We start from the raw sequence: 25094 nt of genomic DNA, 5'->3' as shown, positions 1-25094 counted from the left end.
CATGGTAAGCTAACTGATCACTAATTTGTTCAATAAGAATAACAACTTACATTTATATAGCCACTTTAATGTAGTAAAATTCCCAGGGCACTTCGCAGAATCATTAACACAGAAAATGTAATACCAACCTATATAAGGAGCTGATAGGGTGAGTGTTTACAAGCTTGATTAAAAAGATAGGTTTTACTGAGTGTTCTAAAGGACAGATAGCAAATTGGAAAGATTTAGGAAGGAAATTGCAAAGCTTAGGGCCTGGGCATCTGAAGGTATAACAGCCAATGGCTAGAATTTTATGCTCCCCCTTGTGTCTGAAGGCAAGGGGAGCGCAAGATTGCATGGATGGATTTCCTGGATAGCTCTTGCCAATCTGCCCCAAACTAACTATGACTTGTGAAATCAGAATTTCTCTGGGTTTAGCACAAAATTCCCTCCAGGAGATTTCCTTAATTTTGCCTCAGTTAAATAAAAATATAGGAGGTGCAATTTCTATTGATATTTTAATATTAAATCATACTGCAGATATTTGAGTTCCTGTTCTATCTTCCAGTCTCTGGTTGTTGACTATATAGGACTTGCACATACAAACTCTAGAAGCCAATTATTCAAAAATCAAGCAGGCAGTCCTGTTGAGCATCTAATTAACTGTTGGCCTCAGATAGAGATAAATCTGATTTGTGTAAGTAACGGTATTTGCTGAGGTATACATGAACAATGTTATCCTCTTCAATGGTCAGCGTTATGCTCAGTTGCTAGGGTGTCTTTTGAGCACTCTTTGACAGCTACCTGTTACCATGATAAATATCACAAATGTTTTCTTAATGACATAGGTATTCCAATCAAACACAAACTAACCACTGGCTTTGTCAATCATTTAGATTTCACCAATAAGATCTCTTGGCCAAAAGGCATTTCATCATTGCCTTTCCCTTTAAGGCCAAATTTTGTCAATCATCTTCTAATAATGGAAATTTATTGCTGTGTTTCTGATGTTTAATGTGCTGCTGGTATTTAAAAACAACAAAAAGAAAAACAGATTGATGTCTGCATCGGCAAGATTTAGTTTAATCAATTCTCAGCCAACCTGCCAGAAGAAGGAAAATAGTAGATTTTTAATGAATTCAAATTTCACCATCTGCTATGGTAAGATTTGAACCTGGGTCTCTAGATTACTAGCCCAGTGACAACACCACTACACCACTGCCTCTCCTGTCTTGATGTGGTCTTGACATGATCAGGAGACAAGGAAATGTGGAAAACTGATTGTGATGTTTCTTTGTAGCCCAATAGCAGCTGCTAATTGAGAACAGTAAAACTTGTGAAAGATGCAAAACAATATCACAATATAGCAAAAACACACACACGCACACTATTTAAAATGCAATTATCCTTTAAATATCAGGGAGACCTATGGGGTCATCTGCTCATGCAGAAATAATCACAGAATAGTTACAAAAGGAAAGAAGCTATTCAGCCTAGCACGTCTATGCCAGCTCTCTGTAACAACAACGCAGCAAGACCCACTGCTTCATTAAAGGCCTGAAATATTTTCTCAGGTGCTTATCCTTTCTGAAATCACAGTCAATCTGCCTCCAACAAACTCTCAGGCAGTACATTCCTGATCCTACTCACACAATAATGGGACATTGTGAATGAGTGATATCAACCGATAATTTTACCAGTTAACCAAAAACATGCCAAACTGTTTAGCTGTTTAAAGGGAACCCTTTTTTAAGACAAAAACGCTGACTAAAGAAGACTGCTATGCATCACCTGAAGTCCAGAAATGTAAGTTGACCACTAAGTTGCTATATGGATTGCATTATAAATATGTTCTGACATTACTGCTCATGGAATGTTACACCTGGGGTGTCAAAGCCCACTTTAAAAAATAACAATGGCTAGAGCAGAGGTGTCTGGCACATAAAGGGTTAATATGGGACTGAGTATAACACCATCCACACAGTGATGTAAAAGAAAACCCAACCCACACTGAGGAGTCAATATAAAATTGACAGACCTGTGCATAGAAGCAAGCATGATGACAGGCCCTATCTTGGACCTTTACCTATCTATATGATTTCTAGTGCTCACTGTTGAACTACCTTAGAATTTGAATACTTAGTAAAACCTACTGAACCATGCCCAATACTTAACAGTAGGGAAAGATGATCATTGGCCTGTTAAGCACTTGAATGACACAAGATGTGGTGGGCCTTCTCAAAAAGAGACAACGCAGTGGTCTCACCAACTCTGCCTGCTCGTCAAAGCAATTATCAGGGTGTGACCGTCACACATATTAACAGTATTTGGAGTCACAATGAGAGCTGGGTGGACCAAAAAAGGATGAGTGATCCACTTGTGAGAGATGCCAAACTACCCTTACACTCTTTGTACCCAAATATTTCAATAATAGTCATTTTAACTACTGCCTATAGTACCAAATACCACATTCTCATCATTCTTTGGGTAAAGAAGTTAATTCTGAAGTCCTTATTCAATTCCTTTTGACTATCTTGTATTGATGGCTTCTAGTTATGCTCTTTTCCACAAGGAAGAGCATTCTCTCTGGCTGAAAATCTCTTGCCTCTTCCGCTGCAGGAATCATAGTGGGCATGACAGAACATTTGCAGACCATTTAAAGGTCCATTGAGCTAGGGTACGAATTTCCAATTTTGTAACGCACACAGCTAGAGAATCCTGTCCTCTAAGTCCACGCTATCAAAATCTTTTATTAATTTTAAACCTCTGTTAATTCATTCCTCAGCCTTTCTCTCATGAGAAAAAAAATACCTAGCCCGTCAACACTTTCCTGATATGTATACCCACACAATTCTGATATCATTGTAGATCTCCCCTGCACCTTCTCATGTGCTTCTATATAATGTTTTATAATGGCAACAAGTACTGCACACAATACTCAAAGTTACAAAGAAGAGTTATGTTGAGCTCAATATGTTGACTCTGCTTCTCTCTCTACAGATGCCGGACCTGATGAGATTTTTTAGCACTTTCTGTTTTAATTGTGGTACTCTTAAATGTTGTGTACCAAGGTTTGATAGAGATGGAGCATAACTTCACTACTCTTCAATTCTTTTCTTCTAGGAATAAAGCCTAATGCTTAATTTGTTTTTTTATGACCTTGCTAACTTGTGGTAAAACCTTGATGCACTTGCACTCCAAGATCCCTTTGTTCTTTGACCTCACCTAGACTTGCATCTTCCAAGTGATAAATGCCCTCCCTATTCTTCCAGCCAAAATGTACTACCTTATTTTTATCTGTGTTGACTTCATTTGACAGTCATTTGATCATTTTGCAAGTTTATTAATGTTCTCCTTAGTATTGACAATATCCCTAATTTGGTGTCGTCTGCAAATTTTAAAACCCTGGCTGGAATTCTCCGGCCATTCACACTGGTGGGGTTCTCCGGTCCTGCCGACAGCGCACCTCCGCCGTGGGTTTCCCTCTGGTGTGGTGTGACGTGAATGGAAATTCTCATTGACAGTGGTGGGACCAGACAATCCCGCTGCAAGCAAACAATGTGCCGCCTCCCATTGATGGGAACATGCGGCTGGGAGGCCGAAGAATCTCGCCTGCTGTTTTGATTCCAAAGTCTAAATCATTAATATAAATTGTGAACAACCGTGGTTCCAGTGCTAATTCTTGTGGAACACCACTTCCCACCTTCTGAATAACTACCCTTTACTCCCACTCTCTGTTTTCTCTTTTGTAGCTAGCTAGCCACCCATTCAGGCAATTGTCCCCTGACTCCACATTCATTAGTCTTTTAAGGATCAAAGAGCTTTTGAAAATCCAGGTAAATTGCATCCACTGCAGTTCCATTGTCTACTCCTTCTGCTTCCTCCTCAGAAAATGCAATAAATTTGCTCAAACAAGATTTTCCCTTTTGAATCCAAGCTGACTATTCATTAGAGTGCTATATAAATGCAAGATGCTGTTGACAGGTTCTGGGAGACACACAACACACACTGTCAAAGGGAACCACCACTGCAAAAACACATATCATCCATAAAGAGCCAGCTTTAAGCATGGACTAGCAATTAATAATTAGACCTCTCTACATGTTTCTGTAGTTGCACTATATTTTAAGATGATTGATAATAAAGCACATAATGGTACTTGGATATGACATATAAGATAATAGATGACTTTCAGTTCAGAGCAGTCATTCAGTTCAGTAATGACTACAGAAATCAGGTGAGCAAAGTCTGAGCGGTTTATAAATGTCAAGGGAAGCAAGATTGAATTACTGCTTTAGTTGGATTAAACTGAACTCTCCAGCAGCTGTTTGCTATTCTTTAGAACAATGTGGATTTTTGTAAAGCATTAAGGAGTGATGTCAATATATTAAGGAACCTTCAACCTCTAATGATAGAAGGCATTATGTTTATTTTGTTTTCTGAATATGATCCCTCAGACAGCCCCGATGGATCTTCCCTTGAGCCATTCCAATCTGTGTGATAATAGTACTCCCACAATGGGGTTAGGGGTGGAACTTTCCCATCCCACCTGCCACAGGAATTATAGCAGGCGGGACAGGCCCGTGCAAAGGTCCGTTGACCTCAAATAGGATTTTCCGGTTTGGGGTGAGCACAGCTGGAAAATCCCACCCTGGATGTAGAATTCCAGGATATTGGGCCAGTCACAAGATGGAACAATGAACTATAGCTACCTTAGAGTGGTGTGTGAGTTGGAAAAATTGGGGATAATGATCAGAGAATCATAGGATGATTCAACATGTAAAGAGGGCATTCAACCCACCTTGTCGGTGCCAGCTTCTTAGGAGAGCGGTCCAATTAGTCCCACTCACTGCTTTGTTCCCAAAACTTTACAAGCTTCCACTTTTCAAATGTTTATCCAGTTCTCTTTTCACTGTTGTTATTGAGTCTGTTTTTAACCACATTCCATATATATTAAAAATTATATTAAAAAAACTCCTCATCTCTCCTCTGATTATGTTACAATTCGCATTAAATATTTGTCTTCTGATTACTGACCCTACTGACAGACATGACTACATTACAAAAGTTGTGAGATATGATTAGGATTGAGACCCATAGATGATTTTCCCACAGGAATACAGAGTTTAGTTGTATGACCCACTATGATTTAACCTGGAAACAACATAGGCAAGGGGTGACTCCTGGGACATATCTTGGTTTATATGGTGCAAATCTACAAATTATCGATTTATTCTAAGGAAACAATATTTTGTTTTTCCACATTTGTACATGCCCATTTCTAGTTTTATGTACCTTGCACGTTCAGTTCTAGTTTTGTAAAGAAAATACTTGAGAGTGTAGAGTGCTTTTACCTCCGTCTTGCAACTCTTCAACCATATCCTTGCTTTACTGCCAAATGATGCAGCTGACTTCAAAGGATTGAACATTATTTCCTGGCGTCTATATTTCCACATTAAGTGCGATTGCTGAGGTTCTACTATTTAGCTACATATCAGTTGAAATCTGTTTCATTCATAGTCATTCCTGGCAACTTTCTCTCCATTCAAGGATGAGGTCGACTCAAGGTCATGAGGTTCTGCCAATGCATCATGTGATTGAACAGGAAGATTCTCAACCCATAGATATTTGGGTACTTGGGGCAGGATGTCCTGAGGTTGGAGGATGGTTAGAGAGGGGAAATAGAGCTTTCATTAAAATACAGTTCAGGCTGCCTGTTCTATCTGCCATCATTCTGATCTAATAATCAGGACACTTAATGTGGATGGACTCCAGTTCAATTCAGGCGCACCATTTCAGACATTTTGGGTGGGTCAGTCCCCGAAATTGTAATCCTTAATTGTTACTCCACATCTATTCAAAAATCCATGCTGTCTGCTAATTAGAAGGAACATGCAGCCCAGTGCTGAACCTGCTTGATACTCAGTGGCTGCATGTCCCTCAGCCAGGGACATAATTTCCTGCAAAGTTAGCACCACCAAAAGCTAATCTGCATTACTTAAATCCAGCTTGAACCTTTCAATATAGTGGAGCTTGAGTTTGGGTGGTGGTGTGCGTAGAATCCTGGCTGTAATGGAGACTGGAACATCTTAAAGAAGAGAGGGGGAAACAATAGTGCAACACACCAGGGAGCATGCCCCAAGGTTACACAAGATGTCACACTGGAGGCCCTGGTGCAAGCAGTGGTAGACGGTCAGAAAAAGTCCTCTTCCCTCAGGGGAGCAGGGGGCTGTACTGTCTCAACTATGTGGAGGTTTGTGTACTTTAAACAAAAAGAAAAGAATGTAGTCTGCACACATGGATTGAAAATAACAACAGGCTTATTACAGAAGCCTGTGAAACACCTCAATAACATCATCATCAATTCATGTGGTTGGCTCAAAGCAATCATGCAACCACTTAAATATATAAGAGAGCCCTCGGCGTGGAGAAAGCAATGGGAGCCAACTGCTGAGACCACTGAGAAGGATGGCAAAGTGGAACTGTTTAACAATGACATTCAGAATTTTATTCAGGAGGACATCTGGAATGTGAATGTGCCAGCTCCTTCCTGCTTTCTTCCTCCTGCTCCTCTTTCTCTTTTTGCTGAGGGGATTGCCATGGCAAGGACAATGCTCTCATGGTGGCCAGTTTATGGAGGTGCCACAGGCAACCACAAATCAGAACATCTGTGCTCCTGCAAGTACTGTAACATTTCCCAGGTCATTTGAGGCAGTGAAACTATTGTTTCAGCAGCTGATGGTCTGCTCAATGACAATCCACATGACTGCATGACTCTCATTCTTTGATATGAGTGCTCTCCACATGTGGTTGGATTGTGGATGGAAGTCATCATCTCCTTGTTTGACATAGTGGCTACAACACTGCTGAAACACCAGATAGGAGCAAAATGAACAAACATAACTGTTGTCAGAATGTAATGTCTTAACTATGTTTGGGGTTGTGGGTTTTACGCAGAAAGAAAAGAGTGGTTTGCACATGTGGATTCAAAGTAACAATAGCATATTTATTGAAGAGCTGAAATCTGCTCTGCACAGAATACAAAACTGAAAGTAAAACCTGTGCCAACTGAAAGTAAAGCCTGTGTCAACATCCTAATGACATCACCATAAAATCATATGATCAGCTCTTAAAGCAACCTGTAACCCTTTTAAGTATATGACATAGCAATAATAGGAATGCACAGTGTGATGCGCTAAGCTGCACATTGAGTGAGTGGTACCCTTTGTGGTTTCTGTACATCTCATCAATTAGATGCAGTACTCACAAAGCTACGTGTTTACAATCGATGATACCCTGAGCATCAGAGAAGCCTGCCATGGTGAAGATACATGTGAATTCCTGTTTCTCTCTGTTCAGAGATATTTAGTGTCCTCTCCTGGCACACAATGACAGGCAGTAAGACTATAATATATTTTATATGTTACCTCTTCAGCCTGAAAGGATTGACTGGTGAATAAAATCAGGACTATTGTCATCTTTAGGGCCATTTACAGCAATGTGTTCCTCCATGCTTTGAGGTTTCAAGTATGTTTTCAAGACATGGCAGAGTTCTGAATTTTAGACAGTGGATACACCTGTCCTTGTTGAGGTAGAGATGGAGAAATGCTCCTTAAAGACTCAAGGTGGGTAAGACCTCTGGCTGGGTGTTCTTGCCTTCCTCATTCTCCTCCTCCCTCTGAGAGCAGTTCATCTTTTTGGCTGCCTCTGCTCCATCTCCCCTGATACTGCAACCCAAGGGGGTATTGTAACTACAGTCCCCATTACTGGGAGCAAATGGTTTTCTTTCTAGCAGCAGCTAATGTCGTCCTCACACGCAGCCCATTCTCTGCTGACTTTACCAGTGAGTCCAAGCAACCAGTTCTTCTGTAAGCTCAGTAAGAGCCAGTAGAAAGTAATAGGCAAATAACATCAAAGTCGTTGATGACTCCTTTAAACAGCATTGGTGAGGGTATCCGTCATACTGCTGAATACTCATTCAGCTGTGCAGGTGTAAGAGAGGGTGTTAGCAAAGGGCCACAGTTAAAAATGGCAAGTCAGGCATCAACTCAGCTTTCAATTCTGACAGATTTCACAATCTGCCTACCGTGCATGACCCAAGTAATGCCCACACTAAGACAGCATTCAGAGTGGGTCAGATTGACTGCGGACAGAAGCAGCATGGACCTCATTTGCCTTCTAACTGGCACCTCAGAACTGAATTTCACAGTCAAGGATTTTTAATCTGAAACAATATTAAATTAGACCTAGCTTCCAATAACATCTAACGTGGAGTTGGACAATTGTCTGAGACAATAATGTTGGAAGACGGTGAATTTATCAAAGCTTGACTGAAGGTGCTAGATAATAACTAAAATAATTGAAGTGCTGCATTGATTATTCAACCAATACATGTGTATTGGTCATGGGTAACTGACAAAGAAAATTTATATTCCCCATTCTCATTTGTATTCTCTGATCTCCTTTTCCTGAAGTCACGCATAATATAGTGATAGTAATTCATTGATTTCACATCTTTTAAAATTCAGATCCTACTCATTCATGTTTTGTATAAATCTATACATTTTAATTGAGTCCTTTAGTACCAAAATGCTCTAAGCGTGATCCTGTGAAGGTGTGTATGTCACTTGGAAATAATTAGGCTCTTCAATTTGAAAAAAACTTCCGGTTTTGCAAACATTAACACTTAGCTCCATGAAGTGTCAGTAGATTTTAGATTTGTTACACTTACTACACTACTCATGCACAAACTGGCACCAAACCAATTTGTGACAACATATATCTTCATAATTCACAATGACAGTCTATTATTCCATATTTGCTCACTGATGTGCACAGGGTAGTGGGGAAAATGATTACATTATCAGGGAGAACTTACAATGAGAAAGAATATCCTTCCATATACATTCTGGCAGCTGCTACACCACAGCATTGAATTTTGAATGGGGCGGCCATTTTTAATTTCTAGCCTTAGCTGACCATCACCCTCTGGTTTCTGTTAGAAGTTGGTTTGCCTCGGATAGGCAATCAGATAGTGAAGGAATATTTCAAGTAATTGGTGAACCATCTAATGGGCGACATTAATGGCACCATGTTAAATAATGCACCTACTACATGTTATATTGAATTATACAGAAAGGATGGTCCAAGGTTCAATAACTGGCTTATGCTGAACTAGGTTATCACATGATTTGGAATGTTACAATTGGCAACAGGCTGTAGTGAGATGGAAGAGAAATATCAGCCAAGGCTATTCCATGACCTTTGCTCTGAAGTGTGCATGTGTCAACGTTGTGTGACTGTTGGGTAGGTCAGACATCAGCAACAGCTACTTAGGTGAAAAATTGCAGGATTGTCGGTTGCTGTGCAACCATAACCTGAAATAAATCAGTTCCTTCCAGAGAGGAGAGGGAGGAAATAAAAATAATCAGCTGACTGCCCATTTTATTGCCCATTCTTCTGCTCTCACCCTTTCCCCTTCCTCCCAGAATCACACCAATAGGGTTCCCTTTGTCCTCACCTTCCAGCCTCCTCGTACAATGGAACAGTTTCTTCCATTTCCACCCCTTCAGCATGATGCCATTATCAAATACATCTTCCCTTTTCCTTTCAACAAGGAGCCATTCGTGCTGCAACACTCTGGTCCACCCCGCTGTTCCTTCCCATAGCATCTTCCCATGAAAGCAAGGGAGGTGCAAAAGGTGCCCTTTTACCTCCTTCCTTCCCAGCTTACAGGGTCCCAAACACTCCTTCCAGGTGAAGCATCATTTTACATATGTTTTTTTCAATTTAGTATACTAGGAGACCTAACATAGATCATTTTGCAGAACAACTCTATTTACTCCACAAGGGTGACACCATGCTTCTAATCACCTATCATTATAATTATCACATTTGGCCTCTCTATCCTTGGACTTTTACAGTGCTCTGATGAAATGTAACATAAGCTCGAAGAACAGCCGTGCTTTCAATGAGGCACCATACAATCTTCTAGACTCAACATTGAATTTAACAGTTTTATTTTTTGGTGAGGATTCTGCTGTTTCCTTTTACAGTTCCTCTACAGCCATCTTTTGTTTCTTTACATATCCCATTACCATCACCCACATTGTCATTTAAACTCTCCTGCATTCCACTCTATCACAGGCCTTCCTTTTCTTCTTTCCACACCATCCCCACCACCATAGCTCTGCACCATTTTACTTTCCTCTGGACCTGCTTAAAACCTATTACATCACAAACATTTCTGATAAAATGTCAGCACCACTGGGTGGAATCTTCTGCCCTCCATGGTGGAGAGCTTGGAGGTGGGAAGGAAACATCGCTGCTTTCCTGCCTCCACCGGAGTTAGGTTCTGGGTGGGAAAGTGCATGGCTGACCTTTGTGCCCCGCCACCAATTGAAGCTCTGAAGTGATTAACACAGTGTGGGGAGATCTGTCACCGTACAGCATGCATGGCAGCCAAGACCAGCTTGTTGCCTCCTAAGGGTCAAAGGTGGGGCCTGTGTCCTCAATTAAAGGCATTCAATGCTTTATCAAGGAACTGAATATTGGAAAGGTGGGAAGGGGCTACTGACAGCCTTTGTGTTTGCTGCTGACCCACACCACTCTCCCCATGACCCCCATCCTGCGAACCACTTCATCCAAATTACTAAGCTGTGGCCTAGATTACTCTGCAATTTTGGGACTCCAGTGCATAGCCTTCCTGTAGCATGATGTGGATATGCCGGCGTTGGACTGGGGTAAACACAGTAAAAAGTCTGACAACACCAGGTTTAACTACCAGGCTTACTATCAAATAAATCGGTTGGACTTAAACCTGGTGTTGTCAGACTTTTTACTGTCTTCCTGTAGCAGCCAGGGCCGATTTTACATGCACCATAGAAAGCATTCTTTCTAGTTGCATCACAGCTTGATATGGCTCCTGCTTTGTCCAAGACCACAAGAAACTACAAAAGATTGTGAACAAAGCCCAGTCCATTGCGCAAACCAGCCCCCCACCCACTGACACTCTCTACCAGCCGACTCAAGAACAGCTTCTTCCCTGTTGCCATCAGACTTTTGAATGGACCAACCTCATATTAAGTTGATCTTTCTCTAACTATGACTGTAACATTACATTCTGCACCCTCTCCTTCCATTCTGTATGGGTGGTATGCTTTGTCTGTTAAGAGTGCAAGAAACAATACTTTTCACTGTATACTAATACATGTGACAATCATAGAATCTACAGTGCAGAAGGAGGCCATTTGGCCCATCAAGACTGCACCCTCCGGTCCTATCCCTGTTAGCCCACATACTTAACCTCCTAATCCCCCTAATACTATGGGGCAATTTATCATGGCCAATCGAGCTAACTGGCAAATCTTTGGACAGTGGGAGAAAACTGGAGCACCCAGAGGTAACACAGACACAGGGAGAATGTGCAAACTCCACACAGACAGTGACCCGAGGCCACAATTGAGCCTGGGCCCCTAGTGCTGTGAGGCAGCAGTGCTAATCACTGTGCCACTGTGCTGCCCGTATAATAATAAATCAAATCAAATCTTTTTCACTGACATGTTGTGATTTGCCATCATTGAGGCGGAGAATGTTCCTGAAGCCTCCTCTTCTCCTTACGACTGCAAGGCTTTGATCTGATCTATTGTATGGAATCACATAGCTGGTCTGTCACATGCTGTTTCTGCTGTTTAGCATGATTGAAATCCTATATTGTAGCTTCACCAACTTGGCACCTCATTTTTGTGTGTATTTTGCTATTCCGGCATGCTCTCTTATTCCCTTCATTGGGCCATGGTTAGTTGGCTGGTTTGATGGGAATGATAAAGTGAAGGATAGTGAAGTGGTAAATGATAAGGGGAAATGGTAAAGTGAAGGATATTCCAGGCCATGAGCTTACAGATTGTGGTTGAGTACAATTCTGCTGCTGATGGCCCAAAGTGCCTCATGGATGACCAGTTTTGTGCGACCACTTCAAAAAGCAATCAAGAGTCAACAATAGTGCTGGGGGTCTGGAGTCATATGCAGGCCAGTCTGGGTAAGAACAGCAGATTTCCTTCCCTAAACTCCAACTCTGGAATTAACAACAGAAGGGCGGATTTGTTAGTCATTTATAAAGAGCTAAATGATATTTATTCAAAATATGCAAGTTATCACTGTTATCCCATGCAGAATCAAAGATATAAAACAAAGACATTAGACTGTGAAGGACTTTCAAAATGGCAAACAGTTTCAGCTTTCTAGCATGTCCATTGCATGCAATGAGTCGTCCATTTTGTAACATATCAATCCTATTGTAAAATATACATCTCTATAATGATAACTAATATGAATGCCTGCATCTGTGCCACAGTAACCAAATCAGAGGTACATTAGAGAAAGCAAGCAGCTGGACAAGTTAATGGAGGAGGAAGCATCCTCAAGATAGTCTGGATCTGTATGTCACAGTCAGCAACATGAGTATTCTTCAACACCGCTAAGGTCATTGCACTAGATGAAGTTGGCCTACAGTACAAGGATGTAGCTGAGATTTCAGGCCTGTACAGGATAATTATCAGGATAACATAAGATTTGTTAATTAATAAACTAGATCCACACGTTTATGCTAAAAACACAAACACTGCTGCAGACAAATTTTAAAATCCTGCATCAATCAAAGAGGTTTCAACAAAATAGCAGTGGCAAAGCTTCACAGGCCTGAAATCCCAGTTTGCAGCCTTTTCCAAGTCAGCCATTCCAGCTTTAAATCCCTGAGATAACTCTACATCATGCTAACGTCCAAAAAAGATTGTCAATATCTTATTTTTAAACTGTCAATTATTATAAAAACTATTGTCTTGCTTTTCCCAAACAACAATCTAATGTTTTTAGTGAGTGCATTTGCCATTGAAATAGCAGCTTAACATAAAGGGTTTTATCAACCCCTTGTTACCTTTCACTCCCTTTCCATTTACGTTTCACACAGGGTTGTGAACGTAGCCCACTCTATTACGCAAACCAACCTCCCACCGATTGACACTGAACACTTCCCACTGCCTTGGGAAACCAGCCAGCGTAATCAAGGGTTCCACACACCCCACACATTCTCTTTTTCACCTTCTCCTGTCTGGAAAAAGACGCAAAAGTCTAAGATCACGTACCAACCCACTCAAAAACAGCTTCTTCCCTGCTGCCATCAGACCTTTAAATAGATCTACCTTGCATTAAGTTGATCTTTCTCTACGTCCTAGCTATGACTGTAAAACTATATTCTACACGGTCTCCTTTCCTTCTCTATGTGTGGTATATTTTGCCTGTATAGTACACAAAAATAATACTTTTCACTAATACGTGACAATAATAAGTCAGATCAAATCAAATCAAATTCATTTGATGCCTGCTGGGTATCAACACTTAGGAAACAAACCATCTAACAGGAACCACAAAAATTTCCTCAAGAAGTTGAACTTTATACCAGATATAAGCCAGTACAGAAAGAGCATCAGGGCCAAATCATTCTGATTAACTTTTATAGAAGAGGAACAATACAAGAAACCCAACCTTGGCCTAATTTGGCATTGTAAAATATTAATGGCCAGGAATAAGAGGGAGTTGCTTATTCTGGATAATTTAGACTCCAACGTTTCCATCAATTAGAAGGTAGGGGATTATAAAATTGAGTCTAGTGTTTCTCGAAGCGATGTGGATAACTATGGAATATATATTTAACTTAGCTACCACCCACTGCCAGTAATTGTATTTCCTATGTCTTTTGATCTAAGCTGATACGTCAGTAACTCGTAGATTTATCAGGAGAGTAAGTGAGCTGATGCTGTAGCTATTTCATGTTCAGCAGGATTTTCCTTTTCTGTTCCCCAAGTCATGCAGAACAAGCTCTGAACTGGAATTCATTTGGGTTATTTCGCATGAATCCTTCGTGATCTGGTCAAATGCATAGCACAAAATGCAAAGCATTAAATTGCAAACAACGTTGTTACAAGGATTTTCAGAAACTGTTATTCTATTCTATTCTTTTGTTACAGAATCACGACCACAGCAGCATGTATGATGGATCTGAGGAGATATCCCTTGGATGAACAGAACTGCACACTTGAAATAGAAAGCTGTAAGTATTCCCATTATATTCATTGGTTCATTGGAAAGCAGCAATGATTGACATCAAGTTGCTGCATTGTGATTAATGTAACAACTAATTAATAGAAAATAGACTGTTAATACTAATTACTTTTGCTGTGTTCAGAAGCCATGGTATCAGGAGATTTGATTGGAAACCTATACCTTAGATGACATTTGCTCGGATTTTCTCCTTGCCAATTTTACCGTTTAGCAGATGCAGGGTGCAGAATTGGCTGAAGCTCAAATCCAGCTCAAACACAGCTGTGTGAAGTACAGCTGGTTTCACAGTCTTGGAAAATATAAAATGCATTCAAAAAGGAAGTAAGTCATTTTATTTCATTAGCATAATTCCTTTACCTCTTTATGGTAGTTGAGCATTTGGCATTGAACCCAATACTTCAAAATGTTATAAGGACAGGATTTTCCTGCCCTGACACTAATGGGTGTCATTGCAAGTGGGACAGGAAAATTTGGCTTTCTCTGGTTTGGGAGCCAGAAAATCCCACCCGTGAGTGCCCATCCATTTTAAGAATAGCCACAATATTAACGATCAATGAAAAATAAATCTTTCCATGCAGGGAAATAGTTTTAAAACAGCAAGATAAAATAAGGCACAATTTTTGATTTGATTTGGTTTGATTTATTATTGTCACATGTAGTGGGGTACATTGAAAAGTATTATTTCTTGCGCACTACATAGGCAAAGCATACTGTTTGTAAAGTACATAGGGAAAAAGAAAAAGGATGGGGTGTAGAATGTAATGTTGCAGTTACAGGTAGGATGAAGGGAAAAATCATTTACTCTCTGATAGGACCATTCAAAAGTCTGACAGCAGCAGGGAAGAAGCTGTTCTTAAGTTAGTTGGTACTGACCTCAGACTTTTGTATCTTTTTCCTGCCAGAAGAAGGTAGAAGAGAGAATGTCAGGGTGCACGGAGTCTTTAATTATGCTGGCTGCTTTGCCGAGCAAGCGGGAAAGGTAGACAGAGTCAATGGATGGGAGTTTGGTTTGCATGATGAATTGGGCAACATTCACAACTTTTTTGTAGTTTCTTGTGGTCTTGGGCAGAGCAGGAGCCATACCAAGTTGTGATACAACCAGAAAGGATACTTTCTATGGTGCATCTGTAAAAAGTGGTGACAGTTGTAGCGACATGCTGAACTTCCTTACCTTCCTGAGAATGTAGAGGCGTTAATGAGCTTTCTTAACTATAGTGTCAGTGTGGTGGGTCCAAGACATATTGATGGTGATCTGAATGCCTCGAAATTTGAAGCTCTTGATCACTATTTCATCACTTCATCGTTCACCGTTCACTTTCACCGTTTCATCACTATTGATGTAAACAAGAGTATGTCCTCCACGATGTTTCCTGAAGTTGATGACTAGTCCTTTCATTTTACATAGGAGCAAGAGTAAGCCATTGAGCATCTCCAGCATATTCCGCCAATCAATTAGATCATGAGCCCTATTTTGCCATTTTGATTCTAAGTGCTGCGCAGACTTGAAACTGGGAATATTTCAGATCCGACTTTTAGACCCATTCTGACGCACTCCCATATGCACTCTGCCTGAAAAAATATCAGCGATTCCAAATCATGCTGCCCAAGCCTGTGGGTGGGGCTCAAAATCCTGCAGCTCCAATCAGACCCTCCAATTATGCATGCGTAGAAAAAGAAGATAGAATGTTTATCCTCTCACCCGCTCTGCCATCCAAATTTACCAAGTTTTCACAGCTGAAAATGAGCATAACTTGATGGTAAAATTGGGCCTTATGTCCCTCCGCCCACAGAAATTGGGACCACCTTCCCCCCATCACTGGTGGCATGTTCCTGCACTCCCTCCCTGAAATGGGTCACGAGCATCTGGGCATTAGGGCACTCCCAATGGGTCCCCTTGCCTGAGCCATAACCCCCTAAATGCCCCCTTCATGCTCCAACCATAGACCAGAGAACCTTACTTCTGTTGTGGGCAAAGTTTTGGAAAGAATTACAAGGGATAGGATTTATATTCATCTAGAGGGAAATAAATTGATTAGGGATAGTCAACATGGTTTTGTGAAGGATAGGCCGTGCCTCACAAACCTTATTGAGTTTTTTGAAAATGTGACCAAAGAGGTGGATCAGGGTAAGGCAGTTGACGTGGTGTATATGGATTTTAGCAAAGCGTTTGATAAGGTTCCCCATGGTAGGCTATTGCAGAAAATGCAGATGCATGGGATTGAGGGTGATTTAGCAGTTTGGATCAGGAATTAGCTAGCTGATAGAAGACAGAGGGTGGTGGTTGATGGGAAATTTTCAACCTGGAGTTCAGTTACAAGTGGTGTACCTCAGGGATCTGTTTTCGGGCCACTGCTGTTTGTCATTTTTATAAATGACCTAGATGAGGGTGTAGAAGGATGGATTAGTAAATTTGCTGACGACACCAAAGTTGGAGGAGTTGTAGACAGTGAGGATGGATGTTACAGTTTGCAGAGGAACATAGATAAGCTGCAGAGCTGGGCTGAGAGGTGGCAGATGGAGTTTAATACAGAAAAGTGTGAGGTGATTCACTTTGGTAAGAGTAACAGGAGTACAGAATATAGGGCTAATGGAAGGACTCTTAGTAGTGTTGACGAGCAGAGAGATCTCGGGGTACATGTGCATAGCTCCCTGAAAGTTGGCAGCGAGGTTGATAAGGTTGTTAAGAAGGCATACGGTGTGTTAGCTTTTATTGGTAGAGGGATTGAATTTTGGAGCCATGAGGTCATGTTACAACTGTACAAAACTCTGATGCGGCCGCACTTGGAGTATTGTGTACAGTTCTGGTCGCCGCATTATAAGAAAGATGTGGAGGCATTGGAAAGGGTGCAGAGGAGGTTTACCAGGATGTTGCCTGGTACGGTGGGAAAGTCTTATGAGGAAAGGCTGAGGGACTTGAGGTTATTTCATTAGCGAGAAGAAGGTTACAAGGTGACCTGATTGAGGCATACAAGATGATCAAAGGATTGGATAGGGTGGACAGTGAGAGCCTTTTACCTCGGACGGTGATGGCTAACACATGGGGACATAGCTTTAAATTAAGGGGTGGTAATTATAGGACGAATGTCAGAGGTAGGTTCTTTACTCAGAGTAAGGTCGTGGAATGCCCTGCTTGCAGCAGTTGTGGACTTGCCAACTTTAAGGGCATTCAAATGGTCAGTGGATAGGCATATGGATAACATTGGAATAGTTTAGGCTGGAGGGTCATTAGATTGGTTCCACTGGTCGGCGCAACATCAAGGGCCAAAGGGCCTGTACTGCACTGTAATGTTCTATGTTCTAACCTTGCATGCTCCCTTTTGCAAAGCCCACCCCCCCTCCCCCGCCACTGCACAGCCCTTCCTACCCATCATGCCCCCCATCAGTCCTCACTGTCTTGGCATTGCCCCAACACACTGACAGTGCCCAACTGGCATTGCCATGGTCCCTGGTGGGCACTGCTTTGGTGCCAGGGGGCACAGCCAGGTGAACAATGCCCGATGGACACTACCCCAGTCACGTCCCCAGCCACCTGAGGCTTCAGTCGAACTGAGCTCCCCGGTGTGGTCATTGCCCCAGATCCTCACTAATGGAGACCAGTAATTTTTGCCATACTCGTGCTGCAACCGGAGGCTATCCATATTTAAATGCTACTGAAGAGCATCTATGGAGAGGAAAACAAAGTTAGCATTTCAAATCCGTATGACTTCTTTAGAGCTCTGTTCCTCTATGTTTTCATTATCCTACCATTAATTATGTGTTCTGTTGTCTTGATGCCTTCCCCAAATACGTTACCTGACACCTTACCAGACTGAACCTCATTTGGCCCTTTTTCACCATTGATAATTTCCTGCGATCTATAGCTTTTTGCTTCATTATCAACCACATGCCCAATTTTTATACTGTCTGAAATATTCTTAATCATAACCTGACATTCAAGTCCAAATCTATGACATGAAAACATTGGAACTGTTGGTAAAAGCTTTCCAGTCACAAAAACACCTGCTATTACCCTTTGTCTCTGAGTCAGTTTTGGATCCAACTTGCCATTAGGTTAGAAAGAATTGGAAGTTCCCATAATTAATCTCAGGGGATGTCCAATGAATCCAATGGGTAGCTGTTTTTAATCAGTACCATCACTGGTTCAATTAATCTCAATTGATTTTCAGAGATGAATAAAAGAAGTTCATTCTCTAGATGGGTGGGTGATGGTTGGTGTCCTTGTCCAAATTGTTTTCCTTTTAGCTGCTTTATGAATGTGCTAACTTCTGTTGAGATAAAGTCAATGGATAATGATAATTTTCCAGTATTATGGAACATGTCAGTGAACATTGACAGAGAGTCTTGGCAAACATGACAGCTGAGCCCAACTCTATTCTAATCTGATATCCCTGAACACACACATGGACATATTTTCAAATCGAATCAAATCAAGCCCTGACCCTTTACCCCATCCTTAACCACACTTTAGGAAGTATGTGAAGGCATTGAAGAGAGGTGGAAAAAATATTCATGAGAATGGTTCCAGGCATAAGGAATTTTGTTTGTGAAGGTAAATTGGAGAAGTTGTGGCTGTTTTCCTTCAAGAAAAGAAGATTGAGAGGAGATTTGATAGAGGTATTCAAAATCATGAGGCATCTGGACAGAGTGAAGCAGGAGGAATTGTCCCAATACAATAAAGAACAAAAGGGTGTAGATTTAAGGTAATTAGTAAAAGAAGCATAAGTGATATGAGGAGAAACATTTTTAGGCAGCAAGAGGTTACGGTTTGGAATGCACTACCTGAGCATGTGGTGGAGACAGGTTCAACTAAAGCATTCAAAAGGGAATTAGCCAGTTGTCGGAAAAGGAAGAATGTGCAGAGTTACAGGGAGAATGCTCTGAAATTGTATTAAGTGAGTTATTCATACACAGTGGGTCAAATGGCCTCCTTCTGTAAAGTGACAATTCTGTGATTCAGATGCAGAGGCCAACATACAGCAACCATTCCATTGCATCAGCTAAAATCAGTTAATTTAACATTGATCTGAGGCCAGACCTGAGACTGGCCCTGGTCAATTGGGTATAAAATGGGATCATGTAACTGAGGCATTAAAGCTGATTAAAGTTGAAAGGGTTGATAAAGAGACAGGGGTCAAGGATGAGCAAGTAAAAAGAGCAAGGGAACTCAGATAAGGTACGGAAGAGGGACAGGAAAGGTTGCATGGAGCCCAGGAACAGGTTGTAAAGGGAGGAAAAAGGAAATGAGGAAGAAAGTGAATGGGAAAGAGACAGAGGAGCACAGGAATGAAGGGCCAGTCAGAAGACATGTTCATTGAGGAGTATCCACAAAGAAGTACTCCAGTGAGAATGAAATAATAGGTGGGCAGGTTGGTCAACAAAACAAGTTTTTAAAAAATCCTTCAAAAGATGTTCACCTCGTTCTAACAAATGCACTGATACAGTGCCACCCAATGGCAAATGTTAAGAGTTGCAATGAGAATCCCAATAAATAAATTATTAGTCGTTGATTGATAGTGACATAACGTTAGGGAGCTAAGGTAAGTGAATGGATTACCTAACATTAACATTTGTTTTGTATTCTGTAAACATTTTAAGAAGCATTAAACCAAAAAGAAAAGCCAGGAGACAGAATGAAATTCTCATTTGATGTTCACATTTTCTTTTAATCACATGAGTTTTGAAACTAGCTAATTACTCCTATCACCAGACAGTTGAAAAAAATTCAATACGATTTAAGTACACTCGTGAGACAGATTTTCTAACTTCTAACCAAAGGAGTGAGACAAATAAGTCCCAAGTCAACATTTCACTAAAATTGAATTTTGAAAACAAAGCCTGGGAGGAAAAAAAGACAGGCAGGGAGAGAGGGTAGGAGGAGATAGGAGAGAAGAAAAAAACTCTACCTCTTGGCTATCATTCTTTCTTTATTTTCATGATTCTCTTCTATCAAAATTTCTGCATGAATGCTTGAAGGTTTCTGTTGGGTTGTGCTGTGAATTCCAACACAATCTGACGTTGGTTGTTCTACCAGAACAAAAGATTGCAGAATTATAAAGAACAAAATTATGTTCAGCACAAAACAGATTTCCTTCACCTCTAGCCAAGAAATCTACTCGTACTAGTGAACTATTACAAATTATTATCTTTTTGTGAGGCATTTGTTTCAGCTCAATTGATAAAATTGATCACTATTCTTAAATATATCAAGGAATATTTCTCGTTGCCAGAAAAAAATACAGATTCAAAGGCACTGCCCACTTGTGGTAGTTCACTAATACTTTTAATGGGCTGAATTTTAGTTGCCCCCACCAGGCATGTTTTCATCAGTGGGGGAGGGTGGGGACAAATACAGTAGGGTGGATGCCAACCCCACTCCACCAACCATCCCCCCCAAACCAAGGCATGCACCAAAATTAGCAGCTGGCCCACAATATTTAAATAAATAAGCAAGGGTCAATTGAGCTTGTTAACAAGTCAGTTCTCCCCAATGATGCCCAGGCCATAACATGGTTGGTATGGGCAGAAGGCAGGAGCAGGCAGACTGTTTTCTTAAAAAAAAAGTTTGAGAGGACAGGAGAGAAGTTGGGTACTATCGTTGGGGAGTGCCCTTTGCATAAAGGGAGCTGTCTGTCTGAGATAGTTTCCTCCATTTCATCTGACCTACCTGCTGTATAAAACATATGATCCCATTCCCACCCAACTCCCTCTGTGAACAGCCCAAGTCCTCTCTGCGGGACACACTTGCTCCACCATCCTGTGGGCCTTCTTGGCACCACAGGTACAGAGGCTGTAAAGAAGGCAAATGGTATGTTGGCCTTTATAACAAGAGGATTTGAATAGAGGGACAGGGATGTTTCAATGCAATTGTATAGAGCATTGGTATGTCACACCTGTGCAGTTTTGGTATTCTCTTCTGAGGAAGAATGTCCTTGCTATAGAGGAAGTACAGCAAACATTTACTAGGCTGATTCCTGAAATGGCAGGTCCATCATATCAGAGGAGATTAAGTCGGCTAGAACAATATTCATTGAGTTTAGAAGAATGAAAGGGGATCTCATAGCAACTTATAAAATTCAAATAGGATTAGACAGAAAGAATGTTCCAGATGGTGGGGAAGTCCAAAACTAGAGGTCATAGTTTGAGGATAAGAGATAAACCTTTTAGGATTGAGATGAAGAGAAATTTCTTCACCCAGAGGGTGGTGAATGTGTGGAATTCACTCCCACAGAAAATAGTGGAGGCCAAAACGTTGTGTGATTTTAAGAAGGAATTATATGTAGCTCTTGGGGCTAAAGGGATCAAGGGATATCGGAGTGGGGGGAGGATCAGGATATTGAATTTGATGATCAGCCATGATCAAAATGAATGGTGAGGCTTGAAGGGCTAAATGACCTACTCCTGTTTCTAGTTTCCAAGTTTCTATAACTGGTTGCAGCCCCAACAATGGAAATTGTAGGTCCAACCACCTCCGGTCCTGCCTCCTCTGGAGCTAACATTCTGCCTAAGGTTTCAGGTGTATCCCGATGGTGCCTGACTTGTTGAACATTTGCAACATTTTCTGTCTTTATTTCAGTCTGCGGTATCGGTAGTATTGTTCTATGTTTATGTCACAGCCTCAAGATAAAGGGGAGGCGGTTTAGAACGGAGTTGAGGAGGAACTTCTTCACTCAAAGGGTGGTGAATCTCTGGAATTCTCTGCCCGTTGAAGTGGTGGAGGCTGCCTCGCTAAATATTTTTAAGAAGCGGGTTGATGGGTTCTTGATAAGAGAGGGGATTAAGGGTTATGGGGAGAGGGCGGGAAAGTGGAACTGAGCCACAACAGATCAGCCATGATCTTATTGAATGGCGGGGCAGGCTCGAAGGGCTAGATGGCCTACTCCTGCTCCTATTTCTTATGTTCTTATGTTCTTATGTAAATGCTGTTCTTGAAAATTGTGGTTTCTTGTGTCACACATGAAGCACGCTATAAACAACTGAGGTAAATTGTTTTACAGGAAAATCAGAAAATGGTGAAGGATTAAATCTGTTCCTTGTGTTTGGTGTTAACCCTTAACAGATAATCTTCAGTAACTTTCAAAGTCCTAAAAATGATTTCCTTGCGGGTTTTCATTCTTAGTAACATTCCATTGGATGTTGGTGGGTTGAAAAATAGTAAATCCTGAAACTCTCTGTGAATGTCTACTCTGATGTCAGTCTCAACTATTTCTGGAAATTTTTGTTCTGATAAATGCTAGGAGCTGTAATCTGTAAATTTCAGTTTACTCACGTAACAATGATGAATCTGGAAAGCTGTATGAACTCAATCCACTCAGTTCGGGACAGCAGAAGACATCGTTGCAGGCATTTTAAGGACAGAATATATGAGATAAGTTCAATGTTCTTTCTGCAAACATTGTCATTTTTGTGTCGGTAAAACTTCAATAATCTTATTTCTTGTCATATGTGCATTGCTTAATTCGATGAAGAAAGGTGGTGGCAGGGAGGGATTTTTTAATAAGTAATTTGGGGTGATATGATTGATTCTCCTGTCCCTTTTGTTTATTGCTGCCTTTCTTGATTTTATTGAGCAATGATTTTCATTCCTGCTCGACTATTACTGAATGATATTCTGACTGTCATTCAACTTAGCTCACGAATTATGATATGAAAATTGAGCAGAATAAGTGGCAATGTGACACAGGTTTACAGCTGGACTATGTGTGATGGACTCATCTTGTAGTCTCCAATTCTTACTTTATCCAAATAAGAAAAAAGCTTGGCTTCTGCAATAGATTCAACTTTGTCATTGATCCTGCAGTATCATTCTTTATCCTACCACATGCTGTATCCTATCACACCACAGTTTCAATGTACACTTTTGCACCTGCCATCAGTTTTTAATGATTTTTTGCCACTTTAAGGATTGTCATGAAATTCCTCAGTTAAGGATGTCACTCTTCATATAAGTTGAAAGGATGTGACTGCAAAGACAGAATGGTGCTAAGACAAAACAGACCACAAGGAATAAACATTCATCTCTAACCTCCCCATTCAACGTAATGTCCTATCTGACACTGGAGCCTTAAATGAAAATAATCAAATCAGAATGTTACTTCTCGACTGTCGCTTTCAATGATATTTCTATTCATCACTGCTGAAGGTTGCATAATGTCAACTATAAATTCTCGAGCAGCATGGCACTTGCATGCAGTTTTCTATTAAAGGGTTAATGTATGGCCACTTTCATTGGATGAGGAAACAGCACTGTGGGAATCACCTGCCGAGTGGCAGCAATTTGGAACCCAACCATGGCTGGGATATTTCAGATGAGGTTTCCTTTCCTGTCATCCAAGAAATCGGCATCAAAAACGTCTTCCCCCATAGTGGTTGTCCTGTAGCCATTTGATGCTCCAATGAGAGTTAAGTTACTAAAAGTGGAACTTCTGCCTATTAGTCAAGAGACGATCCTGACTCAGAGAGCTGACTGGCTGGCAGCTCTCTAGTCTCAGTAGTGCCAGAACCGGGAGTGGACAGGACTGGTACTGCAAGTAGCCCACAGACCCCCAAGTCCTGGAAGTCCAGGACCAGGTGAGATTTTGGGGTTGTGAGATATGGAGGGTGGGTGAGGCATGAGTGGAGTGGACAGAGTTGAGCTGGGATTTTGGTGGAGAGGCCCGGGAGGCAGGGAGCTCCAGCAGGAGTCAGACCCTTTTGTTGAAATGCCCATTGTTAAAAGGAGGCTGCTGATAGAGCTGCCACCATCAAGGTTTCAGCAGAGTTGATGTTCAGTTTTACCCGCCCTGCTCTGAACGCCTCCCACCAAAATTGAGGTTGGTTGGGAAACAGCCCTTTTAGTTGTAAATAATTGGCCACAAAGGCCTCAATTGAATTAATGGTTGCCAGGTTAGCCTAGGCCTTGCCTAACCCAGCATAATGTTGTGGAGAAGTTGGGTAGGTGACAGCCCAGTGGGAAGATCCTCTGAAAAATTTATGTTCACCTGCCACGTACAAACCAGTCCGAGGGCTTGTAAAATTCTGTCCCATTATTCTTTACTGTGCATCATTACTCAATTCATTTGCATCGGAGAGAGAAAACTAGATAATTACATGAGGAAGAAAGTAATACCATGATAGATTGATACAGTGAGAAAAAGTAAAGTGGGAGGGGATTCATGGAATAAAAAACACCAACACTGATATGTTTTGTTGGAAGGCCTGTCTCTGAGTTCTAAATAATATGTAATGCTTTCTAATATCATGCCAGAATTTTACACCCACCCCCCACCGTACCCCACCCCCCCCCACCTCCGCCCCTTTCCACCCCCATCTCCCTCCACCCCTGGGCACATTCTGAGGCAGGAGGGATCATGAAATTGCTCAGACTGGATTCCATCTGAGTTCCTGCCTGCCCCAAACACAGTGATTTTACACTTGGGTTGGACAAGGTCTTGGACAGGAGTCTTCCCTGGTCCCATACAAGGCCATTTAAAGGCCTATTACTGCCAAGCCTAATTGCTTAGGCTGGTGGGAGGATTCTTTTTTTCTAATTATTTATTAGTGTCACAAGTAGGCTTAAATTAACTCTGCAATGAAGTTACTGTGATAATCCCCTAATTGCCACACTCTGGCACCTGTTCAGTACACTGAGGGAGAATTTAGCATGGCCAATGCCCCTAACCTGTGGGAGGAAACTGAAGCACCCGGAGGAAACCAACACAGACATGGAGAGAACATGTAAGCTCCACACAGACAGTGGCCCAAGCTGGGAATCGAACCCGGGTTAGCACTGTAAGGCAGCAGTGCTAACCACTATGCCATTGTGCTGCCCACAGCAAGGGAAAACCTGGAATTATAGAATGTTTGATCTAGGTCTTGGAAGGGGAGGTAGTGGCTTGTCTGGATCAGAAGCCCCCTTCTGACTGGGAGGCAGCTCTGCCTTAAGGCGAGGTAACCTCCAGACCTCCTTCCACCCCCTAACCTATCCCCAAGCTCCCAATTGCCCCCATGATGAGATCCCTGGC

At 41.5% G+C, this 25094-nt stretch overlaps 1 protein-coding gene across 1 annotated transcript in view; it reads left to right on the top strand.

Annotated features, from left to right (window-relative positions):
• LOC145349747 (gamma-aminobutyric acid receptor subunit beta-1-like) overlaps positions 1–25094 on the top strand; it is a 245306-nt gene that overhangs the window by 165063 nt on the left and 55149 nt on the right. Inside the window, exon 5 of the mRNA XM_080198284.1 lies at positions 14001–14083. Coding sequence (XP_080054410.1) covers positions 14001–14083 — 83 coding nt within the window. The remainder of the gene's footprint in view (positions 1–14000; positions 14084–25094) is intronic.

This window comes from Carcharhinus amblyrhynchos, chromosome 1 (assembly GCF_965287045.1).
Source record: "Carcharhinus amblyrhynchos chromosome 1, sCarAmb.v2.hapA, whole genome shotgun sequence".
In the NCBI taxonomy this organism is placed as follows: Eukaryota; Metazoa; Chordata; class Chondrichthyes; order Carcharhiniformes; family Carcharhinidae; genus Carcharhinus; species Carcharhinus amblyrhynchos.
Note: the sequence above shows the minus strand (reverse complement) of the source record. Positions and strands in the feature narration are given on the sequence as shown.